The sequence below is a fragment of the Eretmochelys imbricata genome, chromosome 7, assembly GCF_965152235.1.
Source record: "Eretmochelys imbricata isolate rEreImb1 chromosome 7, rEreImb1.hap1, whole genome shotgun sequence".
Taxonomy (NCBI): domain Eukaryota; kingdom Metazoa; phylum Chordata; order Testudines; family Cheloniidae; genus Eretmochelys; species Eretmochelys imbricata.
In genome coordinates, this window is record NC_135578.1 from 88176922 (window position 1) to 88196752 (window position 19831).

Sequence of the window (19831 nt, forward strand, 5' to 3'; positions counted from 1 at the left end):
TGGTATTGTTGGGCAGGAGTTTTGGTGCATTGTTGTTGTTGAATAAAGGACAGTTCTAAATCAATAGTTATTGCTGTTGTTTGGCAGTACCCTTTTTAGTTCTAAAGCTGAAAATCACTTCTGCTTTCCCTCTGCATGATGTTGTCTTGTCAGATGAAGAATAAATTCAGTAATCAGTAGAAACAAATGAAAACAATGCAATGGCAACTGAAATAAGAATGAAATTGTTGTGTTAGTATATTTAGATGCAAGTCCTCTGATATCATTGGGAACATGGTTCCTTTATGAAATGCAGGTCATTTTGCTTGCAGTTCCGAGACATAATGCACGTGGTCACAGAAATTGTGTTCTCAAATTGAGAGCTCAAATTGTGTATGTATTTAGCGCATGTGCAGTTATGAAAATCAGGCATTTTAAAAGAATGTGAAAAAAATTCATTTTAGCTAGAGAAGAACATGGCTTCCTCCTAGACTTTAACTCAACCAGTTTAGAACATTAAGGGCAGCGTGCCTTGTCTACGCTAGATTCTTAAAACATGTTAGCACACCTTTAAATACTCGTCTAGACTAGGCCTAGAGAGCAAGAATATTTAAGAAGCTGTCAGTTAAAGTAGAGAACAGGCTTCTTTAATTGGCATCAGTTTGTACACTCTTACTAATAGCTTTGTTTGTCCATGTTCCCCTTTCCTGACCTCCTTCTCTTGATCCTTTGATATATAAATTACACCATCTTTGATAGCCTTATACTCAGTTATACTCAGCAGACCAATTGCAAAAGTGATGTATAAGGAGTCAGGTATAAATGTACATTTGAACATTACACCACAGAAAGAAAGACAAAACACCAGGAATGTTGTGTAGGCCACCGCTTTATGAAGTAATACGTCTGGGAACCATTTGGTAATAACTTGTCCAGGTCAGGTCATCCTTCATTTGTCATCTGTACCACCTAGTGAAAAACTGCCACTAGCTCCCTCCCACTACTCACCAGATTAACCTCACCCCACCATTGCTGGGACCCCTACCACTCTCCCCTCATATGAGGTTTAGGGGTTGGGAAGAGGATGTTATCTCCTCACTGTACCAGACATTAGGAGTCCTTATCCATTTCCCATTTTCTTCAGGAGATCACCTTCTCTGAATCTGCTTATCAGGAAACCAGAACCCCCTATTGAATGAATACCTGCACTGGGCACCTGCCAAGTAGTGACAAAATTAATTTACAGCCCAGCCTAATCACTGGGCCTCTGGGTTATGACGGGGAGATGGGCAAAAAGAACCCCACCCTGGCAAAGTGAGGAAAAAAGCACCTAGCATAATTCCCATGGCAAGGTCCCAAAATTTGGTTCTACTTTAATCCCAAAGAGACTAGCTTTGCTTCCAGGCACAGAATGGTGCCCCAGGCAAGATGAAGGGCCTATGAACTTCCCCTTTTATGTGCCAAAGCCAATAGCCTTATGCTCGACCAATCAGGCATGGAGCTCCACTCCTCCATTTCTCAAGTCCCCAAGGAGGTTCAGTGCTGATGAAGAGATGGGGGGCTGGGTGGGGAGGAGGGTATAATCCATAAAGCCATAAAGGAGCCAAAGCTTTTCTTTCACCTGCTGGCCCAGACAAAGCCTCCCTGCCTCTTAGGGTATGGAGGAGTGGGGGTATTCATTAAGTGAATGATGACCTCAGGAAGTGTAGATGGAATCTAAAAATACATTTTAGAGATGTGGAAGAAAGTGTCAATTGCACCAAATTACACTTAAACTTCCTTACACTCAGACTTACTGCTGAAATGGCCCATAACATTTGTAAAACTCACTATTTCAATATCTGTCTTGCATTCCCCGACTTTTATCAACCACTCACACTAGTTTCCTCTCTTCAAGAAAATTTGAAGGGGAGCATTTCCAGTTTTTTTTGTGTATTTTAAATGAAAATTAAGAGTCTGACTAGATGCTGCTCCTCAAAGTGCAGCAGAATACACATGGAATGTGTCAGAATTTTGTTTTTAAGTAAGGAAATTTGGAAAGGCCCAATCACAATAAGTGTCCAATAATCTTGCTTTCTGAAATGAAGAAATCATAACATGGTGTCGGTTATCATTGCTAAAAAAAAAAAAAAAAAATCTGCGAAGGTGTTTATTTTCTGAGCTTCTTACAGATTCTAATGTGCTCCACTCACACCATTTTCATTTCTTAGATAAGGACACTTATTCTTTCACCTTTTTTGTAGTACACAAAATTTGGGTTTTCTCTATATTTATAACCCTTATTTTCTCTGCAACGAAACATTTTAAATGATATTTCCCCTTCATCTGCTGACCATCATAGTAAAAGCAGAGGTACAATCACCTTCATGCCTTTGTTTCTCACCCCACTGTCCACCCAACGGTCGCAGAAACTTCAAGGAAGCTTCTGGTGCTAAAAGTATTTCTCTTCTTATTTTTTCCATGTTTGAAATTGCCTGACTGATAAAAAGACTGTTAATCAGAGTGGGCTATGTTGTATCTCTTTCACCTAGTCTTGTTGTAGCTGTGTAATGTGATGTTTTCGAATTTAAATCACCTTCATGAATTGTTTATTGCAAAGATCTTACTGGAAATGAGTCAAGTAACAATATGTTAGAATAGCCTGAAGACTTTTATCTTACTGGTGATGCCAGATTGTGAATTTTATTGTCTCTGTAATGAAAATGAATATCTTCACTTTTAAAATTTCTAACCTTTTCTGACTGTATCTGTTTGATAGCCACCCTACTGTTTTTGTGATTTATTTAAAATAACAATTTTATTTTGGAACATTGTAGATAACTGAAATTGCCTGTAGTTTTTCTGTGTATTTCTGAGTCTTTGTACATGTGTACTAATATTAGAGCCCCAACTGAGTCCCAATTTTGGACTGTATTATGGAGAATTGACAGAGCCTCCATAGATGAGTCTGAGACCTTCTTTCTATTAGAAGCCTGCTTTTGGCCCCTTTGGTAAAATCCTCCTCAAAAAGCTATTTGAACTGTAGATTTTGCATTTCTTATCCATGGTCCTAGATAACTTTTACCCAAATTTGAGGTGATTTAGATAAACGATTTTGAGATATAGGACTCTGAAAAAGAGGTGGTTGATTATTTTCATGATTCTTCTGATTAGAGCTTGCTGGAAACTGGATTTCCAATTCCCTGGCTCCTAGAGGCTCCTAGAGCACAGGAAGACCACCAAGAAGCGTGGGAAGCTATGGCTCCCAGGGTTTCCAGACTACTGAGGATCCTTAGAAGCCTGAGAGCCCTGGCTGTAGGACAGTTTACTAGGTGAACTGCCCTGGGAACCCCAGCTCTGGGGCAGTCTGCCTGGGGGAGGTCGGGCTTCTCCTGGAGCTAAGGACTCATTGAGCCCGGGCTGCTGAGATAGAATGAGCATGGAAGTCTGGAAGTGTGGAAGGCAGGCTGCCAAGGAGCCAGGCAGAGACTTGGTAGGAAACCTAGAAGGCAGGGTTCTGTTGGAAGCCCACTTGGTTTCCATTGTAATTTGTCCAAAATGGACATGTTCCCATGTTTCAGTTTTGACAAATTGGCATTTCTGACTGAAAAACATTCATTTAAAGTGAGTCAGAAATTTTCCATCGCTGATTACTTTTTGCTATGAATGTCAAAAATGGATTGTTCTAAAGACTCATAATTGAGCACATTGAAAAGGTTTTGATGAAATCTAGTAAAAGGGATAGTTTTTAAATGGGATACCACACATATATTTTGGATGTTATTGACTTGGTGTCAGAGGAAGATCAACATGGTCTCTTGAGCTTGGTAGACTGTGCAACTATACACAATGACTCTTGAGGATGTAAACAAACAAAAAAAGGTAAGTAATTTTTTCTTGATAGGAAAGCCTTCAAAATATAAACTAATCACAAAGGGGTTTGTCACAGTGACTTACTGAGGAAGGAAAATCACAGGTTCCAAGCCTTCTTACATGCTACATTTTTGCCCCAAGCCTCCAGACAGCAGTCCTAACTCACTTACTTGCTCCTGATGTCTTGCCAAAGGTAACAGGAACCAATGGTATCTTCATGCCCCATTCACTAGTAGCTTCAGGGTCTGTCCTTCTCAACAGTGCCAAGAAGAAAAATTGTTAGTTCCACTCCCCTCATACCTGAGCCAACTCAGCTCCTTCCCTCCCTTTCCCACTCCCCCCCAGTTACCACTGGGGAACTGAAATGTCACTGAGAAGGATTTCTCCTAAAGGCATTCCTGGGTGTTAAAGACAACAGTAAATAAGACTCATGTTTTGTGAGGTGAGGGGCACCAGGCCTTATCTCTCCACAGCATGCTTGTCTTAAAGTTATTTTTCATTTCTGTATAGGAATAATTCTTACACTTTGATCCATCAGCAATTCCAGGCTGTCCACACCATTTCACAATGGTGAAGCAGCTCTTAGTTGTCAAGTAGTGATCATTGCAGACATCTTAGTGAAGACCTGTACTAAATGTGCAGCTGCAGTAAAAAGTAAAAAAAAGATGTTTCCTAAAGAATAGTATTGGGAATAATCCTTAAAATATTATCTCTTTATATAAATCAGTAGGCCAATCCTCATCTAGAATGCTGTATCCACAGTACTGGTCATTCCATCTTATTAAAAGATATTGCAGAATTAGAGGGGATTCTGAAAAAAAGTAACAAATGATTAGGAGCATGGGAAAAATCTCAGAGGTTGAAAAGATTGGGACTATTCTCCTTAGAAAGGACATGACTAAGGAGTATGAGATAAAAACTAACATAAAGAAGAGAGACTGAGAGCTTCTGTTTTCCCTGTCTCACGAAACGTGGGCATTTTATGAAACTGAAAGATCGCAAATTCAGAATGGATAAAAGGAAATGCTTTTTCACTGAACACATAATTAGACTGTGGTACACGTTGCCACACAATTCCATTGAAGCCAAGAATTTAGGAAGTGGCAAAGAATGATTGGATGTTTATATGGATAACAATATCCAGAGTTGTAATGATTAACACAAAATTATTTTTGGAATGGATAAAAACTTCGGACTTGGGACAATCACTGACTATTGGGGTTAGCATGAAATTTTTATGGGTTGGCAGATTATCCCGCATCTGCCTACTGTGAGTTTGTTACACCTGCCTTTTAAGCATCTGTTATAGGCTGTAGTTTTATTTTAAAATTGTGTTGGAATTGTAGACTGTCACTTTAGTTTATAAGGGATTTCCTGGCTCTCCTTGCAGGCTAGGAAAGTGTGTGATCCATGTCAGTCTGGAAGGAATCAGCTTCAAGCAAGTGGAGGGAGTTGTGCCTCTGTCTTAGGGAGCAAGCCCCTTTTCTCTCTCTCATGTGTTACAGTTCAGAATTTTAAGAAATAAAGTAATTTTACACTGCAGCCTTCCAGCAAGAATATCTATGCTTTTATCTAACTTCTCTGTGTGCATGCTGTGAACATAACACAGGCCACAGTCAGAGACAGAATGCTGGGCAAGGTGGACCATGGTCTGATCCAGTTTGGCAATTCCTGTCATCCTATTTTGCTAAAATATTTTTAAATGCTGGAGAAGTTTGTTTTTATTTTACAATCTATAAACCAACCTCAAGTATACAATGAGCCAGGCTTCCTGACTTCACTCCTGAGTGGGACAGTGGTCTCATTTAGGGGACAGAAGTTAAAAGAACAAAAGTTAGAGAGAATGTGAGGTTAGTGATGGAAAAGGGCTGTAACTGGGAAGTGAAGTAGAAGGCTAATGATAAAAAAGGGAGTGTCATGAACTAGCTACAAATAGAAGAGGAGATGAAATGATGGAGGGGCCTAAAATAAGGGGATCCTTCTTCTTAATTCCTTTCCTGCCCCAGACCTATGCTGGGTGACCACTAAACCTGGCCATGAGAGGGAAGTACAAGAAGCAGCAAGGTTGGCCATGGGACAGATACCGGGAGGAGAGAGCTGCACCTTCTCTCAATTTAGGAATACTAGTACATTCAGTTACTCTATTCCCACTATTTAAGTTATCTATCTTAATGATTGGGAAAAGGCAAATATAGTGCCCATCTTTAAAAAAGGGAAGAAGGAGAACCCTGGAAACTACAGACAGGTCAGCCTCACCTCAGTCCCTGGAAAAATGATGGAGGAGGTCCTCAAGGAAACCATTTTAAAGCACTTGGAGGAGAGGAAGGTGATCAGGAACAGTCAACATGGATTCTTGCTTGACCAACCTGATTGCCTTCTATGGTGAGATAACTGGCTATGGGGACATTATGTATCTTGACTTTAGCACAGCTTTTGGTACAACGTTCCACAGTATTCTTGTCAGCAAGTTAAAAAAGTATGGATTGGATGAATGGACTATAAGGTGGATAGAAAGCTGGCTAGATTGTTGGGCTCAACGGGTAGTGATCAATGGCTTGATGTCTGGTTGGCAGCAGGTATCAAGTGGAGTGCCCCAGAGGTTGGTCCTGGGGCCGGTTTTGTTCAACATCTTTATTAATTATCTGGATGATGAGATGGATTGCACCCTCAGCAAGTTCGCAGATGACACTAAACTGGGGGGAGAGGTAGATATACTGGAGGATAAGGATAGGGTGCAGAGTGACCTAGACAAATTGGAGGATTGGGCCAAAAGAAATCTAATGAGGTTCAACGACAACAAGTGCAGAGTCCTGCACTAAGGACGGAAGAATCTCATGCACCGCTACAGGCTGGGGACCGACTGGCTAAGCAGCAGCTCCGCAGAAAAGGACCTGGGAATTACAGTGGGCAAGAAGCTGGATATGAGTCAGCAGTGTGCCCTTGTTGCCAAGAAGGCTAATGGCATATTGGGCTGCATTAGTAGGAGCATTGCCAGCAGATCGAGGGAAGTGATTATTCCCCTCTATTCAGAAACTGGTGAGAGAGAGTCCAGCAGATGGCAACAAAAATGATCAGGGGGCTGGGCCACATGACTTACAAGGAGAGGCTGAGGGAACTGGACTTCTTTAGCCTGCAGAAGAGAAAGGTGAGGGGGGATTTCATAGCAGCCTTCAACTACCCGAAGCGGGGTTCCAAAGAGGATGGAGCTCGGCTTCTCTCAGTGGTGGCAGATGACAGAACAAGGAGTAATGGTCTCAAGTTGCAGTGGGGGAGGTCTAGGTTGGATATTAGGAAACACCATTTCACTAGAAGGGTGGTGAAGCACTGGAATGGGTTACCTAGGGAGTTGATGGAATCTCCGTCCTTAGAGGTTTTTAGGCCTGGCTGGGATGATTTAGTAGGTATTGGTCCTGCTTTGAGCAAGGGTTTGGACTAGATGACCTCCTGAGGTCTCTTCCTATCCTATTCTTCTATGATTCTATGATCCTTTTTTTTAAAAAAGGAACTCTTCATAACAGAGTGTAGTCTATTGCACTACTCTAGAGAACTACATGACAGTTATGAAATTTGAAGTTAATCTTTGGATATGACTGTGAGGGTTTTGTTGAGATTTGGAGAAATATAATAATTGTATGAAAGTTTGACAGCTCCTGTCACTTTCCACGGAGAGAGACATATTACTAGAGCCTTGAAAATCTGTGGATATCCACAGATGTGAATATCCATGGACCATGTTTGCAAATTTTGTATCTGTGTAGGGCTCTACATATTGCACCACTAAGCCCCCTCTGGCAGGGATTCTCCCAATTTATGGCTCCACCAGATACTGCTCCTCCCCCCTTGAAATGTGTGCTTCAATAGAGATAGGCCCTGCAGGAAAATTAATATTGCCCTGACTTTGGATGATCCATAAAGGTAGCGTAGCATCCCATGGGGGCTGTGTATTTCTGTGTTTTGCTTCTGGAGGTGCACCACAGAATCTCAGTGCTAGACTTCTGAACAGCCCAAGGTCAAAACAAGACCCCCTCAATTCTGAGTTGTAAATATGCATACACCTTTTTTTTTCATTTAACTTAGTCCTATCCCTTTCTGTAAAGGCTTGAGGTGCCCAATTTCTTCTGAAGCCTCCTTCCTTTTTGGTACAGTAAGAAGTCAAGGCTGCTGAACATATTTAACTTTAAAGAGGTGCAAAATATAATGAAAGGACAACATCTAGGTGGCTCAGCTTGGGGTAAGATATTGTTATATATTGCTTTTGTGTTGCCACCTCCACTTTTGGAGATGTGCATGGCAACTATCTAAGGTACTGTACTCTTAATTCTTGTGTGGAGAATATAGTAGTTCAATATCTGTCTTTATAGTGCTGTATTTTCTTTCTTATATGAATATCTGTTATCTTGTGCTTAAGTAAAGGCAGAACAGAGTTGACAATACACTTTCTGTAAATAGGTTTTTCATTTCCCATTGATTTTCAACTTATTTCTATTCAGTTCACCCTGCATTACTGAAATATATCTTCAGATGTGGAGATATAGAGTATATGATGCAGGGTTAGCTGTGAAAACTATACAGAATATCAAAGTAAGCAACTAACAGGTCAGTTAATCCGCTTACTACTATTTTTAAAAGAAAAATCCCTGTTTTCAAATCATTTTGTGATCAATGGAACTCAGAATAAATTTAAGGCAGTTCGTATGTGTATTTGCTCTTTTTTAGTGGAAAACAGGAGCATTGCTGCTTGTTGTGTAAACACTGCTCAGAGCTTATTGAAATGATGAAGTTTGCCACAGGAGGAGCTGGAATCATGCCAGGTGCAACTCATATTCTGTAGCTAATGCTAATATTCTGTACAAATGGAAACCGGAACTACTTCAATAGATGGCAGAATGCCATTCCAAGAGCTTCCTCTACATTTTTTTCCTCTTCTCTATCCTGGTCAGTAGTGGATACATTTAGGAAGAGCACTGGGAAGCAGGTCCTCCCTTCTGTGAACAGCAGACAGAGATGTCACAGCTTTGCGTGTTTCTGATCTACAAGAGCAATGCTCCATTAGAGCTGCACCATTTCACTGCCAGCAGATCATTTATCCCGTCCTCTGTCACCAAATAGGAGGTGAATTTTTATTTTAATGAACATGGCATCTGTATCATACCTAGGCTTCCTCATAGGTGGGAGGGTTTACTCTGCTAAAATCTGATTGGAGTAACATAAACAGAGATGAATCTGGGCTTTCCTGAATTATCTCTTCAGACTTCAGTTTGCCTAGTAAAATGAGTGGATATTGCTAGTTCCAGGTTTCAGAGTAGCAGCTGTGTTAGTCTGTATTCGCAAAAAGAAAAGGAGTACTTGTGGCACCTTAGAGACTAACCAATTTATTTGAGCATAAGCTTTCGTGAGCTACAGCTCACTTCATCAGATGCATAAAAGTGGAAAATGCAGTGGGGATATTTTTATACACACAGACCATGAAAAAATGAGAGTTTATCACTTCAAAAGGTTTTCTCTCCCCTACCCCGCTCTCCTGCTGGTAATAGCTTATCTAAAGTGATCACTCTCCTTACAATATGTATGATAATCAAGGTGGGCCCTTTCCAGCATAAATTCAGGGTTTAACAAGAACGTCTGAACATATTGCTAGTGTGCGGTCTTAGTTGATTGGGTTCATACTCGGTGGTGTTGCTACTTGTAAGCTCTTGGTTTGTTGAGACTGAGTAGCTTTCTGTCAGAGTCATGATGATGGAGAAGGGTGAATTATTGTAGTTGATTTAAAAAATGTACTCAATATAAAATAATATGCCTTCTTGTAAAATTAAGTTTTTGATGATGGGTGGTGGTTGTTTTTCAGTGAAATTCAGACTTGAGTTTAGGTAGAAGGGTATATATTTTAAACGTAGGACTTCCTCACTTTACATGACTTAAGAACATGATGCAGAAGATTTCTGCTGACTTCACTCACTGGGCTTTGACTCATTCTAACATAAATGCAAAAAAGAAAGTGAATGCTCTTCAATGCTCAGAACAAGAAATGTTGTATTAGAGGCTCATACATATAGCCCGGGGGTTGGCAACCTTTCAGAAGTGGTGTGCCGAGTCTTTATTTATTCATTCTAATTTAAGGTTTCGCGTGCTAGTCATACATTTTAACGTTTTTAGAAGTCTCTTTCTATAAGTCTATAATATATAACTAAACTGTTGTATGTAAAGTAAGTAAGATTTTTAAAATGTTTAAGAAGCTTCATTTAAAATTAAATTAAAATACAGAGCCCCTCGGAGCGGTGGCCAGGATCCAGGCATTGTGAGTGCCACTGAAAATCAGCTTGCATGCCACTTTTGGCATGTATGCCATAGATTGCCTACCCCTGATATAGCCCATACTGATTCATTGAAATTCGCTCTGCAGTTTCAATTATACATTCTTCCTCACTTTTTGCTACAAACTCCTTTATAGTGTTGCTATGAAGTGTTAAACATCTCAAAGGTGCCTATATTTTACTTACATGATCCTATCTAGTACTTAAGCCGTGATCTTGCCCCAAGAGCTATACAAGTGGCCTTCAGCTGTGTAGCTCTTAGCAGAGGATAGGTGCTATAGCTTGTGTGATATACCAGTTTCTATACCAAAGTGGGTTGCTTTGAGATGATACTGTATAAATAATACAGATAATGTATACCTAAATATTATCATCTGTTTATCAAGTGTATTTATCGAGAGCCGTGCAGTGTACCAGTCATGTCATAGTGGAGCAGATCCTCTGCTGGTATAATATGTCATAGCTCCATTGACTTCAGTTCATTCACACCAGCTAAGGATCTGCCCCATTGACTTCTAGAATTTTCATCACTAGCCCCCGGACTATCTTCATTTTTAATTATAAATTTTAAGATCTTGTGGTGGTTAATGTACAAAAGATGAATCAAGGCATTATCTTTAAATTACATAAAAATAACTATCAATGACCTCATAATGAATCTGAATGCAAAATGTCTATTTCCCCCCATTTTAAATGTCTTATGCATTAGCTTCCTAAGGTCAATAGGAGATTTGCTTCTGTGTTTATGGTAGATTCATGGAAAAAAGTTGGTTTCATGGAATCATATATAGCATTTGCATAAAATCATCACGCACTCTACCTTTCTCACTAATAGTCATTCCTTCTCTAGCTGATCCATTCTAGCGTCAAACTGCTGGCTGTCAGTGGCAGGGCTTCCTTACTCAGTATCCCATTATATTAATTTTGCAAGTTACAAAGCCAGTTTTTCTTTCTTAGCCCTCTTCTTAAACGATGGAAGTGCAGTGTTACATGTACAATGTTCTCAGCTTACTTCCAAAGTTGTTGCTTTGTCAAGGTGGGTGACGTAATATTTTTTTATTGGACCTACATCAGTTGGTGATAGAGACAAGCTTGCACAAAGCTTTTCCTCAGGCCTCTGTGTAAGCTCAAAAGCTTGTCTCTCCCTCCAGCAGAAGTTGGTCCAATAAAAGACATTAGAGACACTTCAATCTCCCTGGACACTCAATAACAGACCGAAAAGTGGCCATTCTTCAACAAAAAAAACTTCAAAAATAGACTTAAATGAGAAACTGCAGAACTGGAATTAATTTGCAAACTTAACACTATCAAATTAGGCCTGAATAAAGACTGGGAGTGGCTGGGTCACTACAACAGATAATTTTCCCTCTGTTGATACTCTCAACTTCTTGTCAACTGTTGGGAATGGGCCACATCCACCATGATTGAATTGGCCTCATTAGCACTGACCCCCCACTAGGTAAGGCAACTCCCATCTTTTCATGTGCTGTATATTTATACCTGCTTACTGTATTTTTCACTCCATGCATCTGATGAAGTGGGTTATAGCCCACAAAAGCTTATGCCCAAATAAATTTGTTAGCCTCTAAGGTGCCACAAGGACTCCTCCTTGTTTTTGCATATTTCCTGCTACCTTTTCCTTAAGCCATACCTAGGCTAAATGAAATAGGTTTTGGCTTTGAATGCATAAAAAATTGCTTAAATGCCGTAACTTTTGGCTGTGGCAATGACAGTAACTCAGTTGTGTCTACATATACTCTTTATAATAATAAAGAATGTTGAATTTTCATTTCCAAAAGATCATAATCTAACTGAAACTTTGATTGTGTTCTAGCCATTTACATCTACTCAGACTTCTTTGTGCATGTCACATTTTTAGTGTCTTGTTTCATATACAGATAACTCTAGTCATACCCTGGATGCCCAGTTTACTTTTGTAGACCAATGCAGTGTAGCAGGAAATATTAATCCACAATAAGGACTGACAGACTTCGGAGTCATCATTATAATATTAAGTGAAGGTTTGCTGGTTCATACAGTCACCAATGATAAGGACACAGAATTCAAGTTTCTAATTATACTTACCATAGTCAACTTCTTACATCATATCAACATTGTCATTTGCAACTCATTTTTCCAAAGACTTTTATTTTTTTCTGGCACTATATCATATACTCATTTCTGTGAATATGTATGTAAACTCAGTCATATGCCACTTAATTACTTCCCAATCTGTCATAATTCTCATCTATTGATGTCTAATTCAACAGATAATTATTTTACATTTCATTTGATAAGAATAAATGCCTATAACACAACTGGGCTTTAAATATTGTTAGATGTATACTTCATTGTAAGCTAGAAGTTGATTAGATTCAATAACATACATATCCCAATAAAAGAAACATGAATGCCATATAACCCCACAGCCATAACTATGTATGTGATTGCAAACCAACAGTAATGGTATGTTAGAACATATCAGTATATTAGAAATGAAAAGTACATCAGCAGGGCAATATAAATGCCCTGACACAATGTATATCCCAGACAAAGCTTCGCAAAACTTGGTGTAATTTGGTTTCTAGAAATTTGTGCCAAACCTTTTCCCCCTGGCTTTGCTTCATGTATAGCATTTCCCATTAAAGTTTATCTGATAGATTAGGGTTTAAGAGAATCCTCAAAAAGTGAAAAGGCAAGTCAGCTGAAACAACTGAGTTTCAGTTGACTTCTACTGAATCACTGGCACATTTGCTATCCTCAGCAAACCCCGCCAGAGATGCAGAAATGTCCTAAAGGTTTCAATATGACTGATTGTAAAATAATAGTTCACAGGCAGAGCTGCTTTGACTTCATTTGGCTTTGGTTTAGGTCCAACAAAACCTTTCTTATGCTTGAACTCATTCATAACAATTTTGCAGTTATGTCATATGGAAGTTTATTTTTGCTTCAATGTTTCCTTTGCATATTCCCACTAATAAAAACCTGCTAACCTAAAATTATGGTAGTTCAGGTGTATTGCTATACAGAAATACAAACATTAAAGAAATAATAAATTAAGTCAACATTCACGTCTGACACAATACCATTCTACAAGCAGTAGCCTACTACCATCACAACACTCAACCACATTAATACTGTTTCCCATACATTCCCTGTCATGGTAATTCGACTGATTGCACCTGTTTCCTTTGTGTGCCCCCCTCTGGTGTTAAGCCTTGTGCCCTCCGTCCCACTCTTGGAGTGGAACTACGCAATTCTCCTACTCTTAGACTGGGATCAGAGTTCAATATCCCATCTTTGCCAACCACTTATTATTGTGCAAGTCTGACTCCACACCTGTTTTCTTCATTTTGGAACATGTGACCAGTGAGATACATTAATGAACAGCCTTCTTAAAACAAGTAGATTTATCAGCAAATAGAACCACACGAGAGAAAAAAATTTTAAAACAACAAACATCACACATGCATATTAGACTCATCTAATCTTATGCTTTGATATAAGCTAAGTTATTTGTCTTCCCTGTTGAGTTACAGGAACAGAACATATCCAATTTACATAATTGTAGCAAGCTCAGGAGCTATTGAGATCCAGAGAATGTTTCCCCCTCTTAGAAGAAACTTCCTTTTCTCAAAGCCCCATCTCCCTCTGAATGCATGACCCCATTTACCTAATATGTTAATGGCTTTTGTTTCTAGGGTGTAGGTTAAAAGTCTTCCTTTTGTCTCAATCTTTTTCTTTTGCGGTCAGTCAGCCAAGCCATTCAAGTGAAAAGGTCCATCTGGTTGCGCCATTGTTTGGCAGCTAGCTCTATTGAGGCTTCATGACTTGTAATCACAGGTCTTGTGACTGTAGTAGAGTGTTTTGAAGTTGTCTGGTCCCACAGTGTTCCGACTTTGTCATAGAAATCCCGTACCTCAGACACCTTTGGGGTACAGAACAATAATAATTATGAAACTCCATGACATTTGTCACCTTCCCACTTTCATACCACCACTTTCAGGGCACATGCTAAAGCACTAAAATCACACACACAAATCTAATTACAGCCTTCTAGCACTATATTTTTAATTTAATGATTTTTAAATTCCAGTCTTACCCACTCTTGTGGATGGTATGTGGAGATGGTAAGTTCCATAGAAATCAGTGGACTATTCTGATTTATTGAAATACTAGTTGGTTTTAAATTTGAGCATTGCAGTGTTTTTTGGTTCTGTTTTTTTGATGTGCACAAAAAAAAACCCCACAACACCTTAGACTAATCATGTAAGCTACTTGCAAACTAGTGCATTCTGGGTATTTGGAAATATTTCTGCCTCTCTACTTCCACTTATAGAGACGAAGCATAGAAACTGTCATTTCATATTGTATCAAAATCTTTTCTGTGCCTTTAGATTATTGTCAGTAGGTTATCTACTTGGCATTTTAGTCTAAGGACAAAAGCAGGCTGTGTGCACCTAAAATGATCAAACATTTTAAGGAACAGAAATTAAATGTTAGAATCTTAATAAGATACAAAAATAATACTATAATGATAAATATTAAAAGGCTTGTTTTCAAATGTTTATAATTCAGCAAGAAATCTCAAATGCCTTTATTGTGGATTTATATAAAAATGCAAAATTAAAGTTTGTTTTAAGAATATAGGAATTGCCATAATAGAACATGCCAAAGACCAAACAGCTCCAATAGTGGGCAATGCCGGGTGCCTTAAAAAAAATTATGTGGTTTTAAAAGAACGTTTTATCTAGCAGACAAATGTATAACAAGATCCAGCAACGTCAAACTGGAAGTAAAATGCAAATATTTAACAGTTGTCATCATTATTATCTCCTTTATTAAAAGCCAAGGTTGGATAGGGCTGATGTCTATAGATTTCTTGGCGTAGGCAAATACATGGACTGCCAGCCACCTCAAGTGTAAAATTTTCATTAGTGAGGGCAGTTAATCTTTGTAACTGTTAATCAAATGGAGTAAATTCTCCATCACCTGGAGTCTTTTAATTAAGTAATGCACACTAGCTGCTAACTAGGTAGAACTATTAGGCAATAATTTAACCAAAAGAGAAGAGAAAGTGGGGGGAGAAGAGTGAAAACCTATAGTCTGTATTAGACTAATGTATGATACTAATTGAATGCCCCAGAAATGCCACATCATAGAGGGGGAAATTGCAGTGCTTTTATTTTGTAGAGTCTAGTTTTTTATTTCTTTATGCTACAATTTGTTTTTCTCTTATAGAGCTACACAAAAAATGAAATCTTTCCATAGATATTGTATATACGTTTACACTGCAGTGAAGTCCAGGGTTGGAACTCGTGGTCAAGCCTAACCTCTCATCCTTCTGTCTCTATTCACATTGTTCTAACCCAGGGCTCAGACCCAGAGCCCCAGCACCCTATGGGGATGGAGGGCCCAAGCCTAAGTCAAGCTGACACCCAGGTTTCAAATGCTTTTCCTTTGCAGTGTGGGTGCAGCCCCACTGGACTTATCCTCTGGGAGTCTGCCAAAAGTATCCCCCAATCCCGTGGGCCAACTTACTTTGTCTTCTGGACAGTCAAATTTGGTCGACAGTCAAGTTTTCCCACATTACGCTGTGAACAAAAGGTTAGAATGGTGACATTTTGGGAGGGCACTAGGAAGTCTGGAATATGGGTGGTTGGACTCAGGCTCTCTTAATGCAGTGTAGATGCTGGAGCCCCAGGAGTCTGTAAGAGTCCGTCCTACCTGGGGTTACAAATGAATGTAAACACTCAAACCGTAGGTTAGCAAACCCAGGGTCTGCTAACTCAAGCTCTACTAACCCTGGGCTTACATTGCAGTGTAGATATACCATCCATTACTACTGTTACATTTTATTTCCTTTTCTTTTTCTTCTTCTATTTTCTGATGCACTCTTTATATCAGAAGCCTTAGTCACTGAATTGAAATATTAGTCTCTGTTACAGTATTTTCCTTTGTTCGTGATAATGTTGGATGATAAGATGACTGGGGGATGGGGGAATCATGAGGTTAACAGAAAATAAAAATCTAGATAATGGGTCTAATAACCAAGGTAAAACTTGCAGTGTTTTGTATAAAGAGTTCATTCCAGAGGTCCCTGGAATAGTTTATACCATAGCTAGACAAAATAGGCCTTTTGAGGTGGAATATTCTTTTTTTAATACCATTAAAACCCACAAAAAAAAAAAGAATTAGAATGAAAGTGAATTATTCAAATGCACTGAAATTTGCTGTATAGTACACACATATGAACCTATTCTCTCTCTCTCTCTCTCTCTCTCTCTCTTTTTTTTTTTCTTGCAGGCACTATCCTAGTGGACAGTATGCTAATAAAAGGGACAGCAGGAGGGACTGACCCCACTATTGAACTATCACTGAAGGACAACATCGATTACTGGGTGATTCTGGATCCTATCAGCCAGAGGCTGTACCTAAACAGTACTGGACGACATCTGGACAGAGATGTTAGTTTGTTTATTTTCCAGACTCCCCCCACCCCCTAAATCTTCGACCAGGAAGCAAGCATTTAATAGTTAGAAATAGAAAGTTTTTTAAGAGTGACTAGAAAAAAAATAGGTAAAGTAGTAACTGGATCCAGGAAACATTCTGACTCGCTGTTTTATAGACACACCATGGGTATTCCTTCATGTTGTTGGACAGAAGACATCTCTGCATCTATTTTAAATTAATGGTATTTCATGACATAATCAATAGATTCAACAGCATGGGAAGTTCACATTTACAAGTTGTACCTACGTAGTTATATACATTCAGTAACAAGTTAATAGTGCCATGTATTGTTGCATACTCCCTTATTAATGTTTTTTTTGTTTTTAATGTTCAAGATTTATCATAAACATAATAATTTCAAGGAGATGAAAAATTCATCTAGTTCTCTTTCTAGAAGATATAGAAAGGATGCCTGGGCAAGTTAACTTGATTCCTGATGTTAACTTGTCAGCTGCTACAGATACCTGTCAAGGTACATGCCTAAAAGTTTGTACAACAAACAAGTTGAGACTGCAGTACAGTAGAGATGTGTGAGCTGGTGAAAATAAAGTAATAACTGACCTAAACTCAACTTTAAAAAAAAAAGTAGGTAGATTTTTTTTTACTCCCCTCTACATTTTTATTTTTGTTTTCACATAACTTTGCTTTCTGATTCTGGATGGAAGCAGAAGTGTTGAAATACCTCCTCATGAGAATCCTCTCCTGGAGCACTAGTCCAGCCAGAAGCAACGAGTAAAAAAAAAAAAATTGTGAGAATCTAGACTTGTGAGACTTAGAGCCCAATTATGTAGACATAAGAGGACCTCAGAGGATTCAAATAAGCATGTTGTGTTCTTACTCAGAACACCAGTTTATACCTTGTGTTGTTTCTTTTATTTAGTCCTCACAAATCTTAAAGGAGCATTATCATATCAAATCTGGGTTCTATAAAAACAAACCTTTGCAAAATCTAAGGGCAACAGGAATGTTTTCATTGATGTATATTTCATTCAGTAGAAATACTCCTAAAAACAAATCAGTATCCTTCCTACATGTTTGCTCACCAGTCATTGTAGCAGTGTGTTAATACAAGGAACCTGAATGTAAAATCGACTCAAAACTGACTATAGACAGAAGTGAAAGGGCCTGATCTGAAACCTGCTAAAGTCCATAGGAATCTTTCTGTTGTCTGCAGTGGGCATAGATTAGGTCCCAAATGACTAGTTTATTTTCATTGTGTATAGTGAAATAAATGCATTAAGTAAACAAAGAGTAATAATGAAATTAGTTTTATTTAAATTATCCCTGATTTAATTTACATATATATATTTGCCTAATTGAATGCAATTTTCCTTATTTCGTATTTTTTTTTCATTTGCAAAGTGTATCCATCACATTCTCTAAATATCTGTACATAATTAGCAAAGTCACATAGAGAAACGCACAGCAGAATGGGCACAGGAAACTCTACCAACTTCCCAACAAAGAAACTCAATCCCCTCTTAAATAATCTCTTTGGACAAAGACATGTGTAGCATCCCCTGTGCTTCATCTGAGCTCCGGTTTTGGACAGAATATAAGGAGAGAGACTGTAGTAGAACCTGACATCCTAGGACCCAGCATAGACATGCAGAACTATTCTTCCAAACTCACTGCACTAAGTGAGTTCTTTTAGCTCTAACTAGGGCCAGGGAGAAACCGTAGGAATAAGACAAACTCAGAAGCACACTTAAATTTTATTTTTTGTTTCTGTTTAAGTGAACAATAACTACCTATGCCGGAAAGTGGGTGAATTTGGACACTAAGAACAGCACACAAACATTAAATTAAAGGAGGGTGGAGTCTCTTAAATAGCCAAGATCTAAACCTCATAGGCTTTTATAGATCAAAACCAACCACTATAATTTTTCTTCACTGTGTCCCTTTTAAAACACATTGTTCAATGCAGACTTATATATTTGAACTTTGTCATCTGGTGCAATGACTTGATTTTATAAAGAAACAGATTTATTTTAAAAATCTAATTGTTTTTAGTCTCTTCTCTCTTCCTTCTGATTATTTTAAAATTTCACATTCTGCAAGAAAGTACTTTTTTTGAGCCAGGTCCTCTGCTTCGTTGAAATCAAAGTTGCTGTGCCAGTTTACACCATCTTAAGATCTCTGTTCATGTGGATATTGAAAACTGAGAAAGATGCCTTGATTCAACCTTTATACGTAGCATAGCTCTGTTGGCGCTATATTGAGATTTAGACTGTTTATTTATAACCGTTCTGCTTCCAGATTGTGCTAATGTAACTGTGTTTACAGAATTATAAAAGTTGTGTTCTGAAAAGGACTGCTTCACTGTCAGGGATACACAGTAGCTGAAAGAAAAGGAGTCCTTGTGGCACCTTAGAGACTAACCAATTTATTTGAGCATGAGCTTTCGTGAGCTACAGCTCTGAGCTGTAGCTCACGAAAGCTCATGCTCAAATAAATTGGTTAGTCTCTAAGGTGCCACAAGGACTCCTTTTCTTTTTGCGAATACAGACTAACACGGCTGTTACTCTGAAACCTGACAGTAGCTGAAGTGGAGGTGACTATATTTAGACTATTCTAGACCGATAACATGCCTTTCAAAATGTAATGTGAATACCTGTACCTTCCATATGCCATACACTATCTAGTCAGAGAACTTGCTGACCTGATTGCTGTTCTGTATTGGTTAACAGTGGCTTGATTGCAGCTGAAAGTGGTTTATAGTGCTATGAATTTATGTTAATGCTCCACCATGGCAGCATTCTCAAGAAAGAGAAACAAATAGGTCACTACATGGGAAATGGATGTACATTTATTTTAGGCTTTTTATGCATTATTGTATTGGTAATATTTCCAGCATATTCTACTGTTATGATTTTGGTGCCATCCATTGCTTGTTTTACAGTTAATTAATTATATAATATTAGTAATGGACAAATACAAAAGGGTGAGTGTGGAGTGAAATTCTGCATGTTTGCCTCACAAATTTCTTTGATTGTGAACAGAAATATTTTGAGAATACATGTGGCCTCAGTCAAAAAATAAAAAAAATGTAAAAATCCCAGTGGAAAAACGTAGGTAAGGGTCCCCTCATGTCTTCAAGATCCTTGCCTCCCTCAAATGCCCTGCTACACAGCTCCTCTTCAGAAACAGGAATACCTGTGGGATCTGTGGAATTC

General features: G+C 38.6%; 1 protein-coding gene across 1 annotated transcript in view; it reads left to right on the top strand.

Annotated features, from left to right (window-relative positions):
- The window catches only part of PCDH15 (protocadherin related 15), a 672916-nt gene that overhangs the window by 185718 nt on the left and 467367 nt on the right, over window positions 1-19831 (top strand). The window contains exon 3 of the mRNA XM_077821312.1: window positions 16449-16609. Coding sequence (XP_077677438.1) covers window positions 16449-16609 — 161 coding nt within the window. The remainder of the gene's footprint in view (window positions 1-16448; window positions 16610-19831) is intronic.